The sequence below is a fragment of the Nipponia nippon genome, unplaced genomic scaffold, assembly GCF_047370975.1.
Source record: "Nipponia nippon isolate SJK-2023a ecotype South Korea unplaced genomic scaffold, ASM4737097v1 scaffold_30, whole genome shotgun sequence".
NCBI classification, from domain to species: domain Eukaryota; kingdom Metazoa; phylum Chordata; class Aves; order Pelecaniformes; family Threskiornithidae; genus Nipponia; species Nipponia nippon.
Genome location: NW_028262348.1, coordinates 1,497,919 through 1,515,275, shown reverse-complemented (window position 1 = coordinate 1,515,275; position 17,357 = coordinate 1,497,919). Strand labels below are relative to the sequence as shown.

Below are 17,357 nucleotides of genomic sequence, written 5' to 3'. Positions count from 1 at the left end.
AAGAATTCCAGAGTCTTGCTGCTGTTTCTGCATCCTCGGTGCTTTAGGACATGGTCCTCTCGGCTGACCTGATTACTTTACATTTGTGATTAATGTTTGTTTTCCTGACTAGCCCTAAATGAAGTCTACAATATCTGTGTGTTATTCTGCTTTTTTCACATCACCACAGACAGCAGCGTAGTATCTGTATAAGTATCTTAGACATATACAGGAAAGCCTTTTATTTTTAAATATGTAAAATTTGAGCAGAGATTGAGGTGCAGCCCTCATGTAATAGTAATAATCTTAGCTGACTGAGTAGTTGGGATGTGCATATATCCTGAGCTAACATAATGGTAGGCTTGGCAGGAAGTAAAACCTCAAAGAAGGCGGGATTTGATCCTGTTCGGTGCTTTGCTACAAGCATTGCAAGGGCCATTAGCTTTGATGTCTAACTGCACCCTGCTGGTGGGCCTGACCCACGAGTTTCCCCAGAAGTGATTCAGGAGTGATTCAGAGGTTAAGGTGTAGTTAAAAGAAACACACTTGTTTATAGTGTATATTAACTGACATTGGCTGAACTGATGCGTGATCTGTCCTGATCTAAGCTTTCTCCCTGGAATTACAAGTAAATACATGGACTTTTGACTATTTTAAAATTACTTTTATCATGTGTTTTGTTCTTACATTTGGGTTTTTTTTAACATCTGATAATATATTGTATCAAAAGATTATATAAACTGCACTCGCTGAGGAATAAAACCTACTTCCCAAAGGGTAGTAAGCTGTGCTAGGCCTGTGCAGGTGGGCCAGGTCGAAAGGTGGGATAATACCACGGTTGTTCTCCTAGCGAATGAGAGAACGGACATCTTAGGGCTTGAGAACATTTGCTCAGGAAGTAGTGAGAAATGTAACTCCTCCTGTGATCGGATTAGTGGGAGACAGAACAACTTAACAGATGTTGCAGATCTAGTGAGGGAACTTATGAAACGCAGGGATAAGCAATGGAATCCATGTACGTGAATGCAAAAGAAGCAAGTGGGGAATAAGGACTGTGAATCACTGGGGAAGAGTGCATAAGGCAACGAAAGAAATCTGGGAGAAGTATGGGCAAAAATACATGAAGCAGAGAAAGTACTAAGAAAATCCATAAGATGAAGAAGGAAAACAAAACTAGGAAAAAGACTTTCTTTCTCCAGGACTTCAGGAATAGTCAATTCTTTCCTGAACAGGAAAGATGAAACCGTATTAGCAATATTTTATGCATCATGACATCATTTCAGTATGCACACTTCTGCTTATATATGCACATATATATATATATATATGTACTTCTTTCCCCTGCTGTAGAATTAATGATGTTAATCATGGCTGCTGTAGAGTAATTAAGAGGTAATACTCCAGGCTAAGTGTTAGAAAACAGGGAAATAAGCCAGCTTGGATGAGACTGCTGTGATGGAATGGAATGAAGAGAGTCAAGAGAGTCAACAGTGTCACAGTTCTGTTCTGAATTCTTAGGGACTCATAGGATTACTTTTTGTTTAAAATTACTCAATAGATAAACCATTATCAGGTGAAAAAATAAGGTAAGAAGGACCCTTCAATATTCTGTAGAGAGATATGTTCAGTAGTCTGGGCAATTCACTTAGCTTTAGATACCTTTTTTGTCAAATAGATGTAAGTCTTACCTACCTCCTGAAGGCATTTTGGTGCCTTTTGAAACAGGAGAAGCATAATTTATTTCAAAAGCAGAGGCTTACATTTCTTCCTATGTCTGTTGATAACAGAGCAGAAAATGCACGGATATTTTCCCTCTGTGGATAGGAATAGGACACTGTCCCTTTCCCCTTTGCATACCAGGGCATACCACCCTCTGACAGTTTAGGCTTTTTCTTAAATCTTGGTTTATCCTTGTCGATGCCTAAAACCCCTTTGTTATCTTCCAGAAGCTTTGGTCATCACTGTGGAATGCCTGGTATGAGAAGGCAGAGCGTCAGGGTAGAGAGAGGATCCTTGCTGGACTGCTGTAATCATGAAGGCAGTGATTTTAATTGTCCTAATCATCTTCACTTTGCTGTCTTCAGGTAAGGCTGATGCAGAGAGGGAAAGAGAAAGGTGACCTCTGGATGGGTTACCAGGATACAAACTCTAATATATGCTTTGGTTTTGTTTTCTTCTGTGCAGAGAAGTTGCAGCTAGAACTGTGCCTGTGGTTTCCATTTGCCTGTATTTTTCCTGTTTGATCATTGGCAGATGGTGACCCTGTTAGTTTTGAAGCAGCTCGATACACTAGTTTCTTAGCAATTCAGTGAAGGTTTGTTTCCTTTGAATAGTTGAGATCTGTGTACTCATTAACGCTGTCAAAATGAATCAGTGTATTGCAAGCTGCTCCCCTCTAAAACCACAACGCGTTCTTTTTGGAATTGCACTGCGTTCACGTCAAAACAAGTGGAGTACTAATGTCTGATGCTGTGCTCAAAGAAATAAAAACTTCAGTGTTTTAATTCTAAGCATTATTTATTCCTGGCAATATTTTTTTTAATATTAATAGATCGCCAGAGAGCCAAATGCTTAAACATCTGGAAATGACAACGTTAGAGATGTTGTAGTGTTTTCTATGCATTCAGTCCTGGTTTTCATTACATGGTACAAGATTCTTTCAAGTTACATAACTGCGTGCTTTTTTTATATACGATAATCACTTTTTTTCTCCTTAAATGCATAGTATCTTCTTGAGATGTACACGATGATATATTTCAGAGTAGAAGGCATTTAATAGGAAGAATACAAAATAAGTCATAGTACGTCCAAGATGGAATAATTGGAGCCTAAAGCAAAAGAGGAAATTTTGTTGACATGTCTGAACTACTTAGGATGTAGCTTCATAGTCAGTTTAAACAAACCAAACCCCTGACTTCCCCTGGAGAAGGAGGTTTCACCTTATCTTTCACTCCTAATTGCATCTTCCTTCTTTCTGCTGGTGCTGTTTTGTTTTTTATCGGTTATTTAGTTTTCAGCTGGAAAAAGATCTGACAACTGAATAGTTCAGTTCTGCTACAAATTTACAGAGTGTTCCTGTGCAGGTTATTTAATCTCTTTGGCATCCAGAAATTAAGATAATTCTTACTAACTTCCTGCTTGGAAGAGGTAGGATTGTAAGGATTTTGTGGTTAATGCTTATTCAATGCTCTGTTCAACGTAGTACATGATTCTTCATTGGCAATAACCAAATTGTCCCTAGTTTTCGTCTTTGGTAGCGGGTGTTATCACGGAAGATAAACCTCTCTATTTTGAGGGAAGTGCAGCAAGTTACTTGTCATTGCTGAGGCAACACTTAGATAGTACACTGTTTAAAACAGAAGAAGGTCCAAGTCACAGAATCGCCATCATAATTTCAAATAGTCCCAGATCCTCACTTCCTGGATTGAGGGATTTGGTTTGCTGTATTACCGAGTAGCATTTAATTGTGAACTTCTTCCAACTTAAAATTTTCATACTTCTCGTCTGATCTAAGGTTTTCTGACCCTGGAGCTCTGATGTGGGTCGTCTTATTTAAAATCAGGTAGTCCTTGTCTGGAAAGAAGATGGGGAGGAAATACTGTTCTGACAAAGCACGGCACTCTGCAGGAACTGCTGTTCTAACAAAGCATGGCGCCCAGTGCTGTGAGACAGCTGGGACTTGCAACACCAGTTATTGTCTGTTTGAAAAACAACAATCCCCTCTCTAAAGACTAAATTCAACGAAGCTAAAGCAACCTGATCCCCTACCAACATCCTCCGTCCATACTTCTTGTTCTTTTGCAGGCTGAGTTCTGGCTCTCTAGAACTTTGTAACAGAAATACTAGGATTGGTATGGATCAATTATGCATGGGAATATGTGTGTATGAAAGCACCAGAGGAAACAGCAGAGCAAAGGTTCAAAGAATGGCCTGTATTGATAACCAAGGACACAACTGACAGCAATAAAACTGATAAACCCTGGGGAATGCATTGTTTACATCAAGAGGAGAAGGTCTGTGCTCTGATAAGGTCACATCACAGTTGACTTGTTAGGAGAAAAACTGCAGTCTGATAACAGGAAGATGGTAACGAGGTTACCCTACATTGTGAGCGCCATTCCTCTTCTTGCTATCCCCACAGGAAAACAGACCATAGCCATAAAGATGTCCTTGCCTTTGTTTCCTCATTTTGGGTGGCAGCCTTGCCTAAAATTCATGGAGGATGAAGCAAGAAAGATACTGAGGCAAAAGATTATGCCATAATAATAGGTGGTTCTTGAAAAATCTACCTAAAAACTAGTTGGTTGCTGCCAGTCAAGAGGAAGCAAAGAGGCACAGTAAAGATTCAACAGCAAACATTCATTGTCCTCCATGTCGGGCCAAAGTGATCTTGGTCAGACTGCTAGGGCAGCCTGTAAGTATGTGGGTATGTCGGTGTGAGTGAGCAGAATCAACTTACTCGTGAAGTTAAATAAAATACAATAACCTCCCTCTTCCATAAGGTCTTAAACTGAGTTTGTTTTGTTGGTTTTTTTTTCACTAAATCCTACAAATCTTGACTTCTTCTTGGATCCTACAGGGAAGAAATTCCGATGGTGCACCCTTTCTGACCTGGAACAGAGAAAGTGTGCTGAACTGTCCAAAGCACTTACGGCTGTGCTGCCCCTTGCTACTGTCAATTCGTTTGCTAGGATTTCTTGCATCAGAGCCCACAATACACATGACTGCATTGATAAAATCAGGGTGAGTTCACAGAGATTTTTAGAACTGATTTTGGGTCCAAATCCTCTTTTGAAGAAGTAACTGGTAAAGAGAATCCATGGGAGAATAAAATGATACTGAAATGATGGTATTGCATATATGACAAAGTACACAGTAGCTTGAGAGGCAAGAATGAAAACCCATGAGCATTCCACTAGATGTACTATTTTACCCCAGCTAATGTCCTTGCACTCTCCAGGAAAGAAGTAAAAAGCTGCTTGGAAATAAATGGACAAACCCAAACTACTAAATCAAAACTTGCTCAGAGCATTCCCCTTGCTTGAGGGCTTTGATCCTACTCTGCCTCTAGCAAATATTTTCTTTTCCCTTTCTTCCCTGCTATTTTTAGCCCCCAGTGAGTCTTTTCTGAATTAAAGAACAAAGTCTTTTTTCATATAAAAATCTTTGATTTGAATAAAATGAGACATCAGACCTTCTGTAAGTGTCAGCTCTTGTAACTGACCACTTCTGAAATGAAATTTTCGTAATGCTGTATGCTTTGAAAAAAAATCAGTAACGAAACAGGAAGATAAGCATGTGCTATAGAATAATTTCATTAAGATACCTAAAACTTGATTCAGACAGAGAATTTCAGTTTCCATTTTCATTCAGTCTCAGTTGCCTTCAATGGAGTCCAAATCTGACCTGGAAACCAAAACAAAGAAAACCTTTCTTTTTGGTTCAGGGAATAATTTATTTTATGTTTTCATTCTGTCCTGCGTCCCTTGTTATTAGACTTCAGTTCCACTTTCCAGGTTATGGAAAGATTATAGCCAGGAGAACTCTGAGGATTTGGGGCCTTGGGGTAGCAGTAGGAGGAAATAGGGGTTGCCTTTTTCTTCAGTTGGCATCAGAATTGTATTTTTGGAATGGAAGGCCCAAAGAGGAGGTGAGAAAGGATGTTACTGGATAAGAACTGGTATTTTTTGAAGGTAACTCAGCCTTCATTGCAAACATTTCACCATGCTTAGTAGCAGGGATTCAATTACAAACAAAGCAAATGCTTGTAAAAATCACTGGTTGCTGCTTCTCAGGCAGAAACTCTGCTCTTGAAGCTGCTCTGTTTCCCTGTAAACACACTTGTTTTGAAGGTTTTGCTGTTGTTTTTAAGGTGAATAAAGCAGATGCTGCCTCCTTGGATGCTGGAGATGTTTACTCAGCTGTAAAGCTATATGGTTTGACAGTGGTGGCAAAGGAGATCTATGATCAAGGTAGGTTCATAAAGCAAAAGAATAAGCTGCACTTCTGATTTGGCTAATAAATTGCTGTGCAGGGAAAGGCAAAGCTCAAGAATTCTTGGAAAAACATCTATATGTTTTCATTAACTGTAGAGGAGCGTGGAGGTGACTAACAACTGTTTCTAAAGTACTTAGTGATGATGAATAAAATACCAGTGGTGCTTTGTCGCTAGTAGCCTTTCTGCTGGTGGTACTGCCACTATGACAAACTGTCTGTATCTGCCCCTGCCTGCAGCACTAGTGTACTGCAGTTCTACATCTTGTAGGGAATAAGAAGGGGTTTATTCCATCTGTGTCAATTATACCGTGCTCTTTACTAGTGTAACTGAACATTTACTAGCGGTTCTTTAAGAGATTAGCTTCTCTCATGAATTAATTCTCTCCTTCTCACCCTAAAGAGGCAAGAATGTAAGGTGGAGAATCTTGTTATGGTAAGATTCCTCTTCATTCCTGGCAGACCGGAACAGTCTGTGCAATGAATGATTTATAAGGCAAGAATAAAGTCTGAGCCGAAATCAAGCACACAGTAGAAAATACTTGGGGGACGTGAACCTGAGAAGGGAGCCAAATTAGCAGATGGATGTAGGAAGAGACTAATAAGGGGACAGTATAAGAACAGACTTGAATTTTGTTTTGGGTGAAGAACCATGACATCATAGTGGAATTGATATGTTTCACGTGGTAAGTATGTTCTGAGGATAAGGCGTTCTTTCCATTACAGTACCTAAACAGTGTGATACAAGTGTTCAAAATTCTTGAGAAGCAATTGCATTGGAGGATGGAGCTGGATGATTTTGTAAGCCTTTTCCACCAGATTTTTACGTTCTTGCTTTGCACATCACTTGCATTGTTCAGTTTGACAAGGTGCCATGTAGCCAGTGTACGGTAAAGTTCCTGGCATGAGTACCTATGTTTCATATGCCTAAGACTTTTTTTTTTCCTTAGCCATGTTGACAGAAGTAGTTGAACTCCTGTACACAGATGGAAGCTGCAGAATTGGGAGTTATTTCTGTTACATATTTTGTCCTGTCGCAGGAAGTTGTGTTTTTGCTGTGGCCATTGCCAGACGAGGAACTCTGGATATCCAGAGGCTACGAGGTGCGCGCAGCTGCCACAATGGAGCCAGATGGACATCAGGCTGGAATATTCCACTTGGCTTTCTCCTGGCAAGAAATGATCTTTCCTGGGATGAGGCGCAACCTCTGAGCCAAGGTGGGTGATGGGAGCCGCAGGGCTATGTGTCTGCCCTCAGCAAAAGGGAGTGAAATGCAAGCAGATGTAGAATGAACGGAGCTATGTGGAAACCGAAGGGCTTTGTGGATGAGATATCCTCTTGGAGTGTTTTTGATACTGGCTCTTAGCTCTCCTCAGAACTTTTCTAGTGATCTCAAAGGAGCAGAATTGTTACCAAAACAGAAAATGTTTGTCTTCTGTATGCAACAAGGAATAAATCTTTGCCATATCTAGCCAGCACAAGGATGGTTTCAACCAAGCAAAATTTGATCACTCTGTTTCCAGAAAATGTTTCAAATTTGAAGTTTAGACAATGAAGCTGCATTTGTTGATGGGTTTATTTATTTTTTAAAGCACCATAGTCCTAGTTGTGCCCACGTTATCTTTGGCCCCTTCCATTTTTTCCCATTTGACTTTTTTTATTTCTTTTTTTTTTGCCCCCCTACATCTGCAGTAATCAGTGAGTATTTCAATGCAAGTTGCATCCCTGGGGTTGGTGTTGCTGCTCCTCGACTGTGTGCTCTCTGCCAAGGCCAAAAATCCTATGTCAGAGACAAGAACCACTTCTGTGAGACAAGCAGTAACGAACCCTTCTATGACTCTGAGGGAGCCTTCAGGTGAGCTCTGTGACACTTGCACTGAATTTACCTTCGGGGAAAAAGAACTTGTGAGGGAGGAAAAGCCAGGCGACAGGTTAATAGGATGACATTTGCCTTCCTGCAGGTGCTTGAAGAATGGAGTGGCGGATGTTGCCTTTTTAGATCATCTAGCAATTATGAGTGCTACAGGTAATCCTGAAAACTTGGATTCCTTTTAACCTCTGGCTGTGCTCTTTCCTGCATGGGAGTTTGGGGGATATGCCTATATTTTTGTTGTTTCCAGGGAAAATTCAATCTCTGCAAGCAGTTCAGTGGTATTTCTTGGCTTTCCACACAAGTCAGAAGGAAACAGAAAAGGAAAGAGTAAGTGAGCAATAACTGCTCACAGGAGATTCTTAGAAGGGGAGCAGACAGATGTTTTTATACAGGTGATTTCTTTAGCCTAAAGTCTCTGACGCAGCTCAGTATTTGCATTGCCTGAGTTATAAGATTCCTTTCAAAATTCAGTGTGTTGAGCTGCTAAAATGTGCAGTTCCCGTCTACCTGTTTTGTATTTTTAAACTCAGTCGAGCTCTGTATTGATGTTTTTGAAGGTGGTTAGCAGTAGTATTTGCAGGTAAGTATTTTTAAACAAACGTATTTACAGGGGTACAGTTTAAAGAGTATTTTGGCTGAGGTCCCCTCTTTGTTAAGAGAAGAGCATATCAAAGACAACTTTCCCAAGGGTGCTCGGTACACTGTGCTGCTTGCCTAACCTTTGAGCAACCTCCCCTGAAAAACGTTTTACCTTCCATCTCTGTGCCTGCTGCCAAGACACATCTCGCTTCATAGATTCGTGAGTGTCCTGTTGTTTCAGAGTCAGAACAACGGGAATATGAACTCTTATGTCCTGACGGGACTACAGCTGAGCTGACTGAATACAGCACCTGTAACTTGGGCAAAGGGCCTGGCCGTGGTATCATCACCCGCCACAACTTCCAGAAGATTACCAACAAATTTCTTACCATGATCCAAGTGAGTGGATATTATGAGCTGTATATCTCCAGACACAGGCTTTTCTTCCATCTTTGTGTGGAGATTACCACCCAGCTTGCCTTCTTTCTTGAGAATTTTATAGTTCGTGTGAAAAAGGACTAAAAATTCGTTGATCTGGGGAAGGATCCTGCACTGGCTTCTGGAAGAAGGTTTCACTTCTCTCTAAAGTGTTCTTCTGTAGAAGGGTGGGAATAAATAAGTAAAGAAGGGGAAGATGCCATAACACCCAAACTGAAAAATGGCTAATGGTGTTCATCCTGCCCCGGAACTTACGTGAATTCGTATGTAGCTTAGGGCGACGCATAGGTTCAGGCAGGTTCACCTTTGTTCCTCTCTTTTTCTCAACTTACTTACAAATACTATCTGTTACCTTGACATCCAGGAATCTATTTGAAGCTGAACCTGAAATGCATATTTAAATGCAAATTTAAAGAATTTATGAAGCTATCTAGCCCTTAAAATAGCCCAGCGAACAGTGAATAATTCAACCCAGTGGGCTGGGTTGTACTGTCACACAGACGCTGGTAGACAGCAGTTGTACAAAATCTCTTCTTTATTGAGAGATCTTCATATGCCTTTGTCAGTGCGCTTATTACACAAGATATCTTGCACCCCTTTACTGCACTGATCTTTATCACAAATGTTTCTCACTCAGCTGTACTCCCTCAGCTGCCATTCCGGGGTAGGAGACATTGAGCACAGCCCAATAAATCGGAATAACTAAGATGGGAAAAAAGTCTTCAAAAAAGTGAATCATGTAACGCTTTTAGGACTGGAACCATCCACTCACTGCAGTAACTGTGGGCTTTGTCCCAGTGTGATGGAACCGAGTGCTGTATTACAAACTATTGATATGAAGAGAGGGGAGGATGAGGCTGCCTGTTACTGGAAGGATGAGCAGATTTGTTGCAATTAAAAGTGTTTGTTCTTGTCCTAGCGCCTCTTTGGGCGACAAGGAAAGGAAAGAGCCAGGTTTGAACTCTTCACTTCAGCACCCTTTGGGGGGAAGAACCTGCTGTTCCAGGATGCCACTCAGCACCTGCAGCTTCTTGAGGAGCAGCTAGAAATTGCCTATGTCCTTGGTCTGGATTATGTAGCTCTCCTTAAGGGACTAGGCCATGAAGGTGAGAAGCCTTCCAAAGAACTGTAGCTAAGGAAAGAGAAGAAAAAGTTCTCTTTCTGTGTTATTCCTCCCTGCCAGGCACAAGTGCATAGACCTAAATGTCTCTTTTAACAAAGAACAGATTGGTGCATAGGTGACATGATCTCACATGTGCTCCTTCCTTCTAATGCAGGAAGCTCTTTGGACAACAGTGTTGTGCGCTGGTGCTGCATCAGTGACGCTGAGCTTCGCAAATGTGAGGAGTGGGCACTGAACATCAAATCCGACCCATTAGTCTGTGTCCAAGCAACGTCCATGACCAAATGCATTGAAATGATCAAGGTAGGAGACTCCCTCTGGTCAGAGTATACGATAAGACCGCACAGGGTGTGTATGTCTTTGTCTGAGCTGAGCAAGAGGAAAACCAGCTTGTACACTAGAGGAACCAGTGCAAATGAGAGGGAATTTATGCAGGGGAATTTCCAGCCAGTGGGGAAGTACAGCTGTTTGGTTACACAAATCATGCAAATCCTCTTTTTGTTATTTTCTGTGATGCTGTTGGCAGAGTAGTGAGGCTGATGCAGTCACCCTGGACGCAACACATGTCTACATTGCAGGGAGGTGTGGATTGGTGCCTGTAGCTGCAGAATGTTATGGTAAGTTCTCGTGTGACCTTAGCATATGGCAGGGAATCAAAAAAGTACCATTATATAACCATATAGTTAAATGTCCACAGTTTGTGATGTTTTGTGATGGAAGCAGGAATCAATATATATGTCTGAGTACTCTTCCCAGCTCTTCCACTAACTGGCTTTAGCATTTGGTCTGGCTGTTTATTATATCTTCCGTAAAAGGGACAGAGGAGCTGACATGGCTCAAGAGGATCGCAAGGTTTTTGACGGGGTGCTGCCATGCAATAGGAATGACAGCAGTCGCAAGGTCCTTAATGGTTGTCTCTCCTCTCCAGGGGGAGATTGTGCCCCAGCTGCTAAGAGCATGGAGGAAACAGGGAAACTGATTCATCTTAAGCGCAAAGGTAACAGGACAACTTTGAGAAGGCAAAAGGTTTAGATTTTCCTGAGGCTGCCTCTAGGATTTATGTAGGAATGTATTTGCATGTTGGTTTGGGAAAGAAATTGCTGTGCATGTTCAGTAGGAGCTTTACAGATAATGCCGAGCAGCTAGGACAAGAGCTTTGTGGCTAAGCAAAGAATGCAGATCCTCTCCTGTAACTGAAGATATCGTGACAGGATGAGAGAGGGAAGAGGGGGGCTGTACCTGTCTGGAATACTTAACTGCCTTAGTGTAACTGGTTGTTGTCATTGTTTTACAGCACTGCCACCAGTTTATGCTGTTGCCCTAGCTAAGAAAAATGCCAAACAGATTAACATCCGCAACCTTAGGGGAAGGCGATCCTGCCACAGTCACCTGTACAGTCCTGGAGGGTGGTTACTGCTTTCCAGATACACAGTGGGAGCTCTGGAGAATGACACTGCGAACTGTGACACTGGCTCTGGTAAGGGCTGCTCGGGGCTCCTGTTGACTAGACCACGGAAATCTGAAGCCCCAAATTTGGGAGTTAAATGGAGATGGGGCCATGAGGATTTGACCAGCAAGCGATGACTGCAGTCTTAGAGGGTGTGGAAGCAGCTCCTCCTATCTGACTATGTGTGATTCTTCACGCTATGTAGCCCTCTCCTTGCTAGCTGTTGGGATGGAATTCCATTCCTGTCTTTCCCCATGCGTGAAGAGGCTTTGGAATACCTTGCCCTAATCTCACCTCAGTTTTCTCTACTCAGTTTATCAGAATTACTTTTGGAAGGGCTGCATGCCGGGAGCAGATGGAAACCTGTGCAAGGTGTGCATTGGAGACGGTGAGGTGGAAGGGGCTCGAGTATCCAGCAGATGTGCTGCAAGTCATAACGAGCGTTACTATGGCAACATGGGAGCACTCAGGTAGGCCTTTTGTCAGAGTCTGAAATGCAGAGCAATAGCCAGAACTGACTATTATTATTATTCTGCTGAGGGTTTTCTCTGGAGTTCTTTGTTAAGCAACCGGCTGTATGCTAGCATGTGTTTTGTTTTGGCTGCAGTTGCTATGGGATGTTCAGCTGATTTAAGAGAGTCATGAAACCATTTCCAGAGCAAGACAATGCTTCCAAACATGTAAGGCTTAGGCATTGGTACTGACTCGTTAAAGAGCAGGGCTGAAAGGTAGTTAGAAGGTCAGAGAGCAGAGGTAAGAAGCAGCGTAGGGTACAGGAGGTAATTAAAGAGACTGGAGATACTAAAAAAACCATAGTTGGAGCAGAGGCAGAGAAGAGTATTAAAGGTGAAAGCACTCGTATAGAATATATAAAATGCATTTAGTTGAATTACATTCTCTTTCCTGGCTAGGCACAGGTGAGGCTGCACGGGCATTGTGCCACAACTTTGACTTGGGAGCTGCTTTAAGGGATGAAAGGAATTGTCTTATCAAATAGGTGAACATTGTCCACCAAGGTCTATACTGACATCACTGGCTTGTTCCACGTAACCACCAAGTAATTACAGATGAGGGGGATACTTCCAGCTACTCCTGGTTTAGCTTCAGGTGACTGTCCAAACGTCAGTCATCATGTAGTGGTTGTCTCTGATAACTTCTTGGGTTTTTTTCCTGCACTAGGTGTCTAGTTGGCAATCCCAGTGGAAGAAGCTTTGGAGATGTAGCTTTCCTGGAACACTCTAACCTACTCCAGAACATACAGAGTGAGATGAGATTCTTTTTTCCTTTGAGAATGTTCATTGGCGTCAGTTACTTCCCACACAGTGACTGTCACTCGTGAGGATCAGCTTTTACAGGTTTAATCTAGGTCCATGAAGTTGTGTTTGTAACTGGAAAATTGCAAGAACCTTCCTGCACGTAGGTGTTCCAGTAAAGCTCGAGGTTCAGATACTGTTCAGTTTTAGAGAGGAAAGAGGAGGAATCACTGAGTGCAAAGATCAAGGTGTGTGTTGGGGGGTAATCATCCTTGGAGACTGCACTCATTTTTGGAAAGCTTAAAGCTTTAAAGAGCAAGTGACTTTTCCCACCAGGCTTTCTCCCATACGCAGCCATAATGCATGTACCTGTTGTTTTTAATCAGAGTTTCAAGAATGCAAATGGCAGATAAGGGCAATGCTGTGGGCTGTTGGTGCTGGGAGATGTTCCGTGGCTTCATCGTGACACGGCAACTGCCTCATGTTGTTTCACAGGCACTTAGGGGATAAACAGCCCAAGTAGCTTAATAGGTAAAAATACTGCAAATTATTCTGCCTTTCACAGCTTCTAAAACAACATTGTTACTGCACTGACAAATGTTTAAATTCCTCTGGGAAATAGTGATCTTTGCAACAGCCTAGCAATTGGATTTTGTTGATGAAAATGCTTTTGGTTACAGTAGCTTAAATCCCCTTGATTTCTTAAATTATGCCTACCGCTCTAACAGCCAAAATACGCTGCCTTTTCATAGAGGCGAAGAGAACAGGAACCCCCATTTTGTTCAGCCTGATGAAGCACACTGAAATTCTAATTTAGGCAATTTCAGTAACAGAAGAGACTTTTCTAAGAGAGGAGTCTCTCTAAAATCAAGTGGGCATAGAAGGGCCTGGAAACCCACAGGAATTCATGCAGCAATGAGCAGTTTGTTTGGGGAAGCAAAGGACGTGCAGGCTGAATTGCTTTGTTTTCAGAAAGCAATCTGATTACAGATGAAGATGAGGCATAATAAGCTGTTCGTATGCCTCGATGTTACTCTAGTTTTCAGTTGATAGGTGCAGCTTAAGTTCACTGACCTGTTTCCTCAGTGAAAACACTACCCTGTTCCTAATGAATGATCAGATAGCATGCTGCATTTGTTTTGAACATATTGACTAAACTGCTTCCTCTCAATTTTTAGCATTTTGCACGAGATTCACCCTGTCTTCTGCTTTCATTCTTTAAAAGGTTTTCCTTTGACTTCATCTTCTTTTCAGATCTGGACAGCTCTGGTTGGGCAAAAGGTTATACCCCTCTTGACTTTGAACTCTTGTGTGCGGATGGAACGCGCGCTGCAGTCACAGAATGGGGGGGCTGTAACCTTGGCCCCGTTCCCCCCAGCACAGTCATGACTCGACCAGTCACTGTCACTAAAATCCATGATTTTCTAATGAAATCCCAGGTAAGGCAGATGATAACAGGGAAAAGTTAGCATGTTATCACTTGTTATGTACGACTGCTGAAAACCCTTTCAAGATCAAAAGCTTTATATACTAAACACACAAAGTGCCCTCAGGTCCAATATGAAAGAATTAAGAATGAGCATAGGAGATTGAGAAAATAATTATTTGGATTCTCTAAGGGGACATTTTCGCACTGGTTGCCATTCCACAGTGGTCATACTTTTGCTGAGAAATAAGCCACTGCAAAACGGCATCTTTTTGTACGAGTAAGGACAGCGCTAGGTGAAAAGTGGAACCTTGTTCTGCTAGATGTTGCTGTAAAACTGAGGGTCACTGGCTTAACCTTGCTATTTGTGATCCAAGCTGTGGAACTTATTTCTTTTCTGTTTAGGAATCTCTGGGAAGCAAACTGGACTCTGAATTCCATCTCTTTCAGTCGTGGAAGTATGGTGAAAGCGATCTGCTTTTCAAAGATACTACTCAGTACCTTGTTCATGCAAGTCACATGAGCTACCAGGAAATCCTTGGAGTGTCTTTCTTTCACCTGGCAGAATCAGTGTTTAATTGTACACCTGCAGGTAAAGTCACGTTCTGAATTTCGAGTTAGAGAAAAACGTGAAGCAGGAAGCCTTCTGTGCATAGCTATTGCCCTTTTGTTTAGACTGGAGAACTATGTTCTACATAATCCTGTTAGTAACAATTTTCCAAGGAGTACTGTGTTTGGAGCTCCTTTAGAGCCTCTTACAGCTCCTATCCAAAAGCACTGAAACTGGAGCTTTGCAGGAACAGAATAACCAATACATTTTAGAGCAAATATGAGCTTGTTGAAATGGGACTGGTTTACTCGCACTCTGAAATTTTTCCCTTCAATTCCAAAGATCTGGGAAAAGGGAATATAATGTTCATTTGAATATGCCAAACTTGGGGAAAAGATAAGAAATTTTATATTTAATTCTTGAATTAACCTCAAAATAAGTTAAATAATTTCCTTTGTAAAAAGAGTGCACTAGAGAACTCAAGATCAAAACCTTTATAAACTTAAAGGATGGCTTTTTCATTATTTTCCATTGAAACCTGTATGAAATCTGCATTTAGCTATCACGAAAACTGAAACTGTCTATGAGCCAGGGTTGGGATCTGAAAATCTGTATTGAAGTAAATGAAGATTACACAGTAAGTTAGACCTCTGTGAGTCTAAGTTGTTAAAGAACTGAAGTTCCAAAGGGGAATTTTACCTCTATTCTGCTGTTTTGGTGAATAGTAGGTGAAGAATTTGTTATTTTTAAAGCTGATAGCATCTTTAAGTGTATACTTTGTTACTGGTTTGTAGGCATCTTAGACTTCTGCAAACAGGATATCTGTGCATCCCCATCGAACTGACGGCTAATACAGTCTCTGCAAGGCGCGTACACCACCATCAATGTTGAAAACAAGGACATAGCAAGTCCAACCTATCCAAAGCAATCAGCAAGGAAACCGTCATCTCTAGAAATGTATGCTGAATACTCTGGTCTTTTTTTTGTTTTTTTAAAGCAGATGTTATGTTTATGATAATGCAATGCTGCTCACGTGTCACCCCTTTCTTGTTTGGAGCATGGCAGCATGTGGAACAGCACAGGCCAGCCTGCATAACCCACAGCACAGAACTAGGATCAGCAATTCTGTACAACTGCTATGGAGAAATCAGCATTTTTGTGGAAATAGCAGGGCCAATACCATACAGACTGTCAGGAGCAGCACAGGTTAGTCGGTAGCCGTTTGCCTTGTTTGTCTTATAAACTGTTTCCATGCAAAAAAAGAAAAAAAATCGACTGATATTTTGGTAGTTGCAGCATTGTCCTCCTACAGCCATGATTTCGGGTGCAGCTAGATAGTCCTTGCTGAATACACCTATATGCTATAGGTTGTATATGTAATTGCTGTCAGAATCAGTAATCTTTTCTGCTTTTAATTGGGAAGAATGTATTTGCTTTTTTAACCGAGGATTTATACTAGCAAATCAAAACATTTTTCTCTCACAAATTAATGTATTAAGGCTCTAATAGCCAGAAGAACTGGATGCTTGCCGCCTTAAGGTGAAGGAAAACAATGGATATTCATCCTTGTTAAAAACTCCAACCATTATTTTAGAGTACCTTTGACACTTTGAATCTATGATTGTTTGAACTGTCAAAATATGAATTATCAGTTAAACAGCATTGGTTTTACAAGCAGAAACTGCCTGAACATGATATGAAGTCTTTTGAACAGAATGTATCTTGTATTCATTTTGCCTGTTAGTGGATAAAGATTCAGAGTGGATGGCTCTTTGTGGGCAGGGCTCATTTCAATTTGCAAGGTGTTATCACCTTCTGCTCCCGTGCACCCCGAACCAGGCAAGGTTAAGATTTTTAATTAAAAAAAAAAAAATTAAAAAAATCCTTCACCCAAAACTTTCCAGTCCTTGCTATATATATTGCAGTTGTATTAACCTCAGCTAGCAGTAAATGAGATGCAAATAGTGAAGACAGGCCAGCTGCAATAGAGATAAAGTCAATGTATCTGCCATCTAAAGGAAAAAAACATTAAAAAACGCTCCACCAAAAACAACAAAGTGAGGCAGCAGTAAAGTACTCACGTGTAAAATGCACTGCCAAGGACACCTGGTTTTAAACAGTTCATACCATGCCTGGCTTGTCTTTCCTGTTCTTTGACTTGCAGTCGCCCCTCTCCTCCCGCTTTTCACTTCCTGAGAAAGAAAAAGCTTGCACTCTGACCAGCAGCAAGGCTTGTAGATTCAGCGCATCTCAGCCGAGACTGTTCTCTTTCTCATTTATCCCATTGTTTGACACTGACTAATCAAACAACAGAGAGGATACGAGGCCAAACTCATCTACCTTTCAGAAAGAGAGGGGAGAGGTAAACGGTGAATGAAGCAAGTCCCAACGTGGTAATAGAGCAAAGTCCTCATATACTGTGCTGCAGCCGGCAAGCTGTAGCCCTGAAGAAGCGGGGGAACAGCAGGATGCTTGTTTAGGTCTCTGAGGGGCTCCCTTGCTTTCTTTACTGGAGTTTACACGCCACCTGCGGGACCCGCCTAACACTGCACCTCAATCAGAGAAGGGAGCTAGGAGAACAGAGTGAAGCAGCGCATCTGCCAGCTTCGTTTTGCCAAGAGCAGCACGCAGCTGAATAGCAATAAATTGAAAATCTAGGTTACACACAAGATTTTATGGGTTGGAGGGGTGGGGG

The 17,357-nt window shown here is 41.6% G+C and overlaps 1 protein-coding gene across 4 annotated transcripts in view; it reads left to right on the top strand.

The window, feature by feature from the left end:
• LOC104011450 (serotransferrin-2-like) overlaps positions 1-17,357 on the top strand; it is a 34,305-nt gene that overhangs the window by 10,621 nt on the left and 6,327 nt on the right. For 2 of the 4 annotated variants that reach the window (XM_087768665.1, XM_087768664.1), the window contains 17 exons: positions 1,926-2,063; positions 4,559-4,722; positions 5,852-5,951; positions 7,014-7,190; positions 7,666-7,828; positions 7,935-7,999; positions 8,667-8,824; positions 9,783-9,969; positions 10,141-10,289; positions 10,513-10,603; positions 10,915-10,983; positions 11,281-11,463; positions 11,747-11,903; positions 12,613-12,695; positions 13,941-14,125; positions 14,518-14,704; positions 15,457-16,978. In XM_087768665.1, the coding sequence (XP_087624791.1) occupies positions 2,012-2,063; positions 4,559-4,722; positions 5,852-5,951; positions 7,014-7,190; positions 7,666-7,828; positions 7,935-7,999; positions 8,667-8,824; positions 9,783-9,969; positions 10,141-10,289; positions 10,513-10,603; positions 10,915-10,983; positions 11,281-11,463; positions 11,747-11,903; positions 12,613-12,695; positions 13,941-14,125; positions 14,518-14,704; positions 15,457-15,506 (2,220 nt within the window). In that variant the 5' untranslated portion in view covers positions 1,926-2,011 and the 3' untranslated portion in view covers positions 15,507-16,978. Of the gene's footprint in view, positions 1-1,925; positions 2,064-4,558; positions 4,723-5,851; positions 5,952-7,013; positions 7,191-7,665; positions 7,829-7,934; positions 8,000-8,666; positions 8,825-9,782; positions 9,970-10,140; positions 10,290-10,512; positions 10,604-10,914; positions 10,984-11,280; positions 11,464-11,746; positions 11,904-12,612; positions 12,696-13,940; positions 14,126-14,517; positions 14,705-15,456; positions 16,979-17,357 lie in introns of those variants that run through there. The other 2 variants (XR_015707205.1, XR_015707204.1) reach the window with 2 other exon arrangements.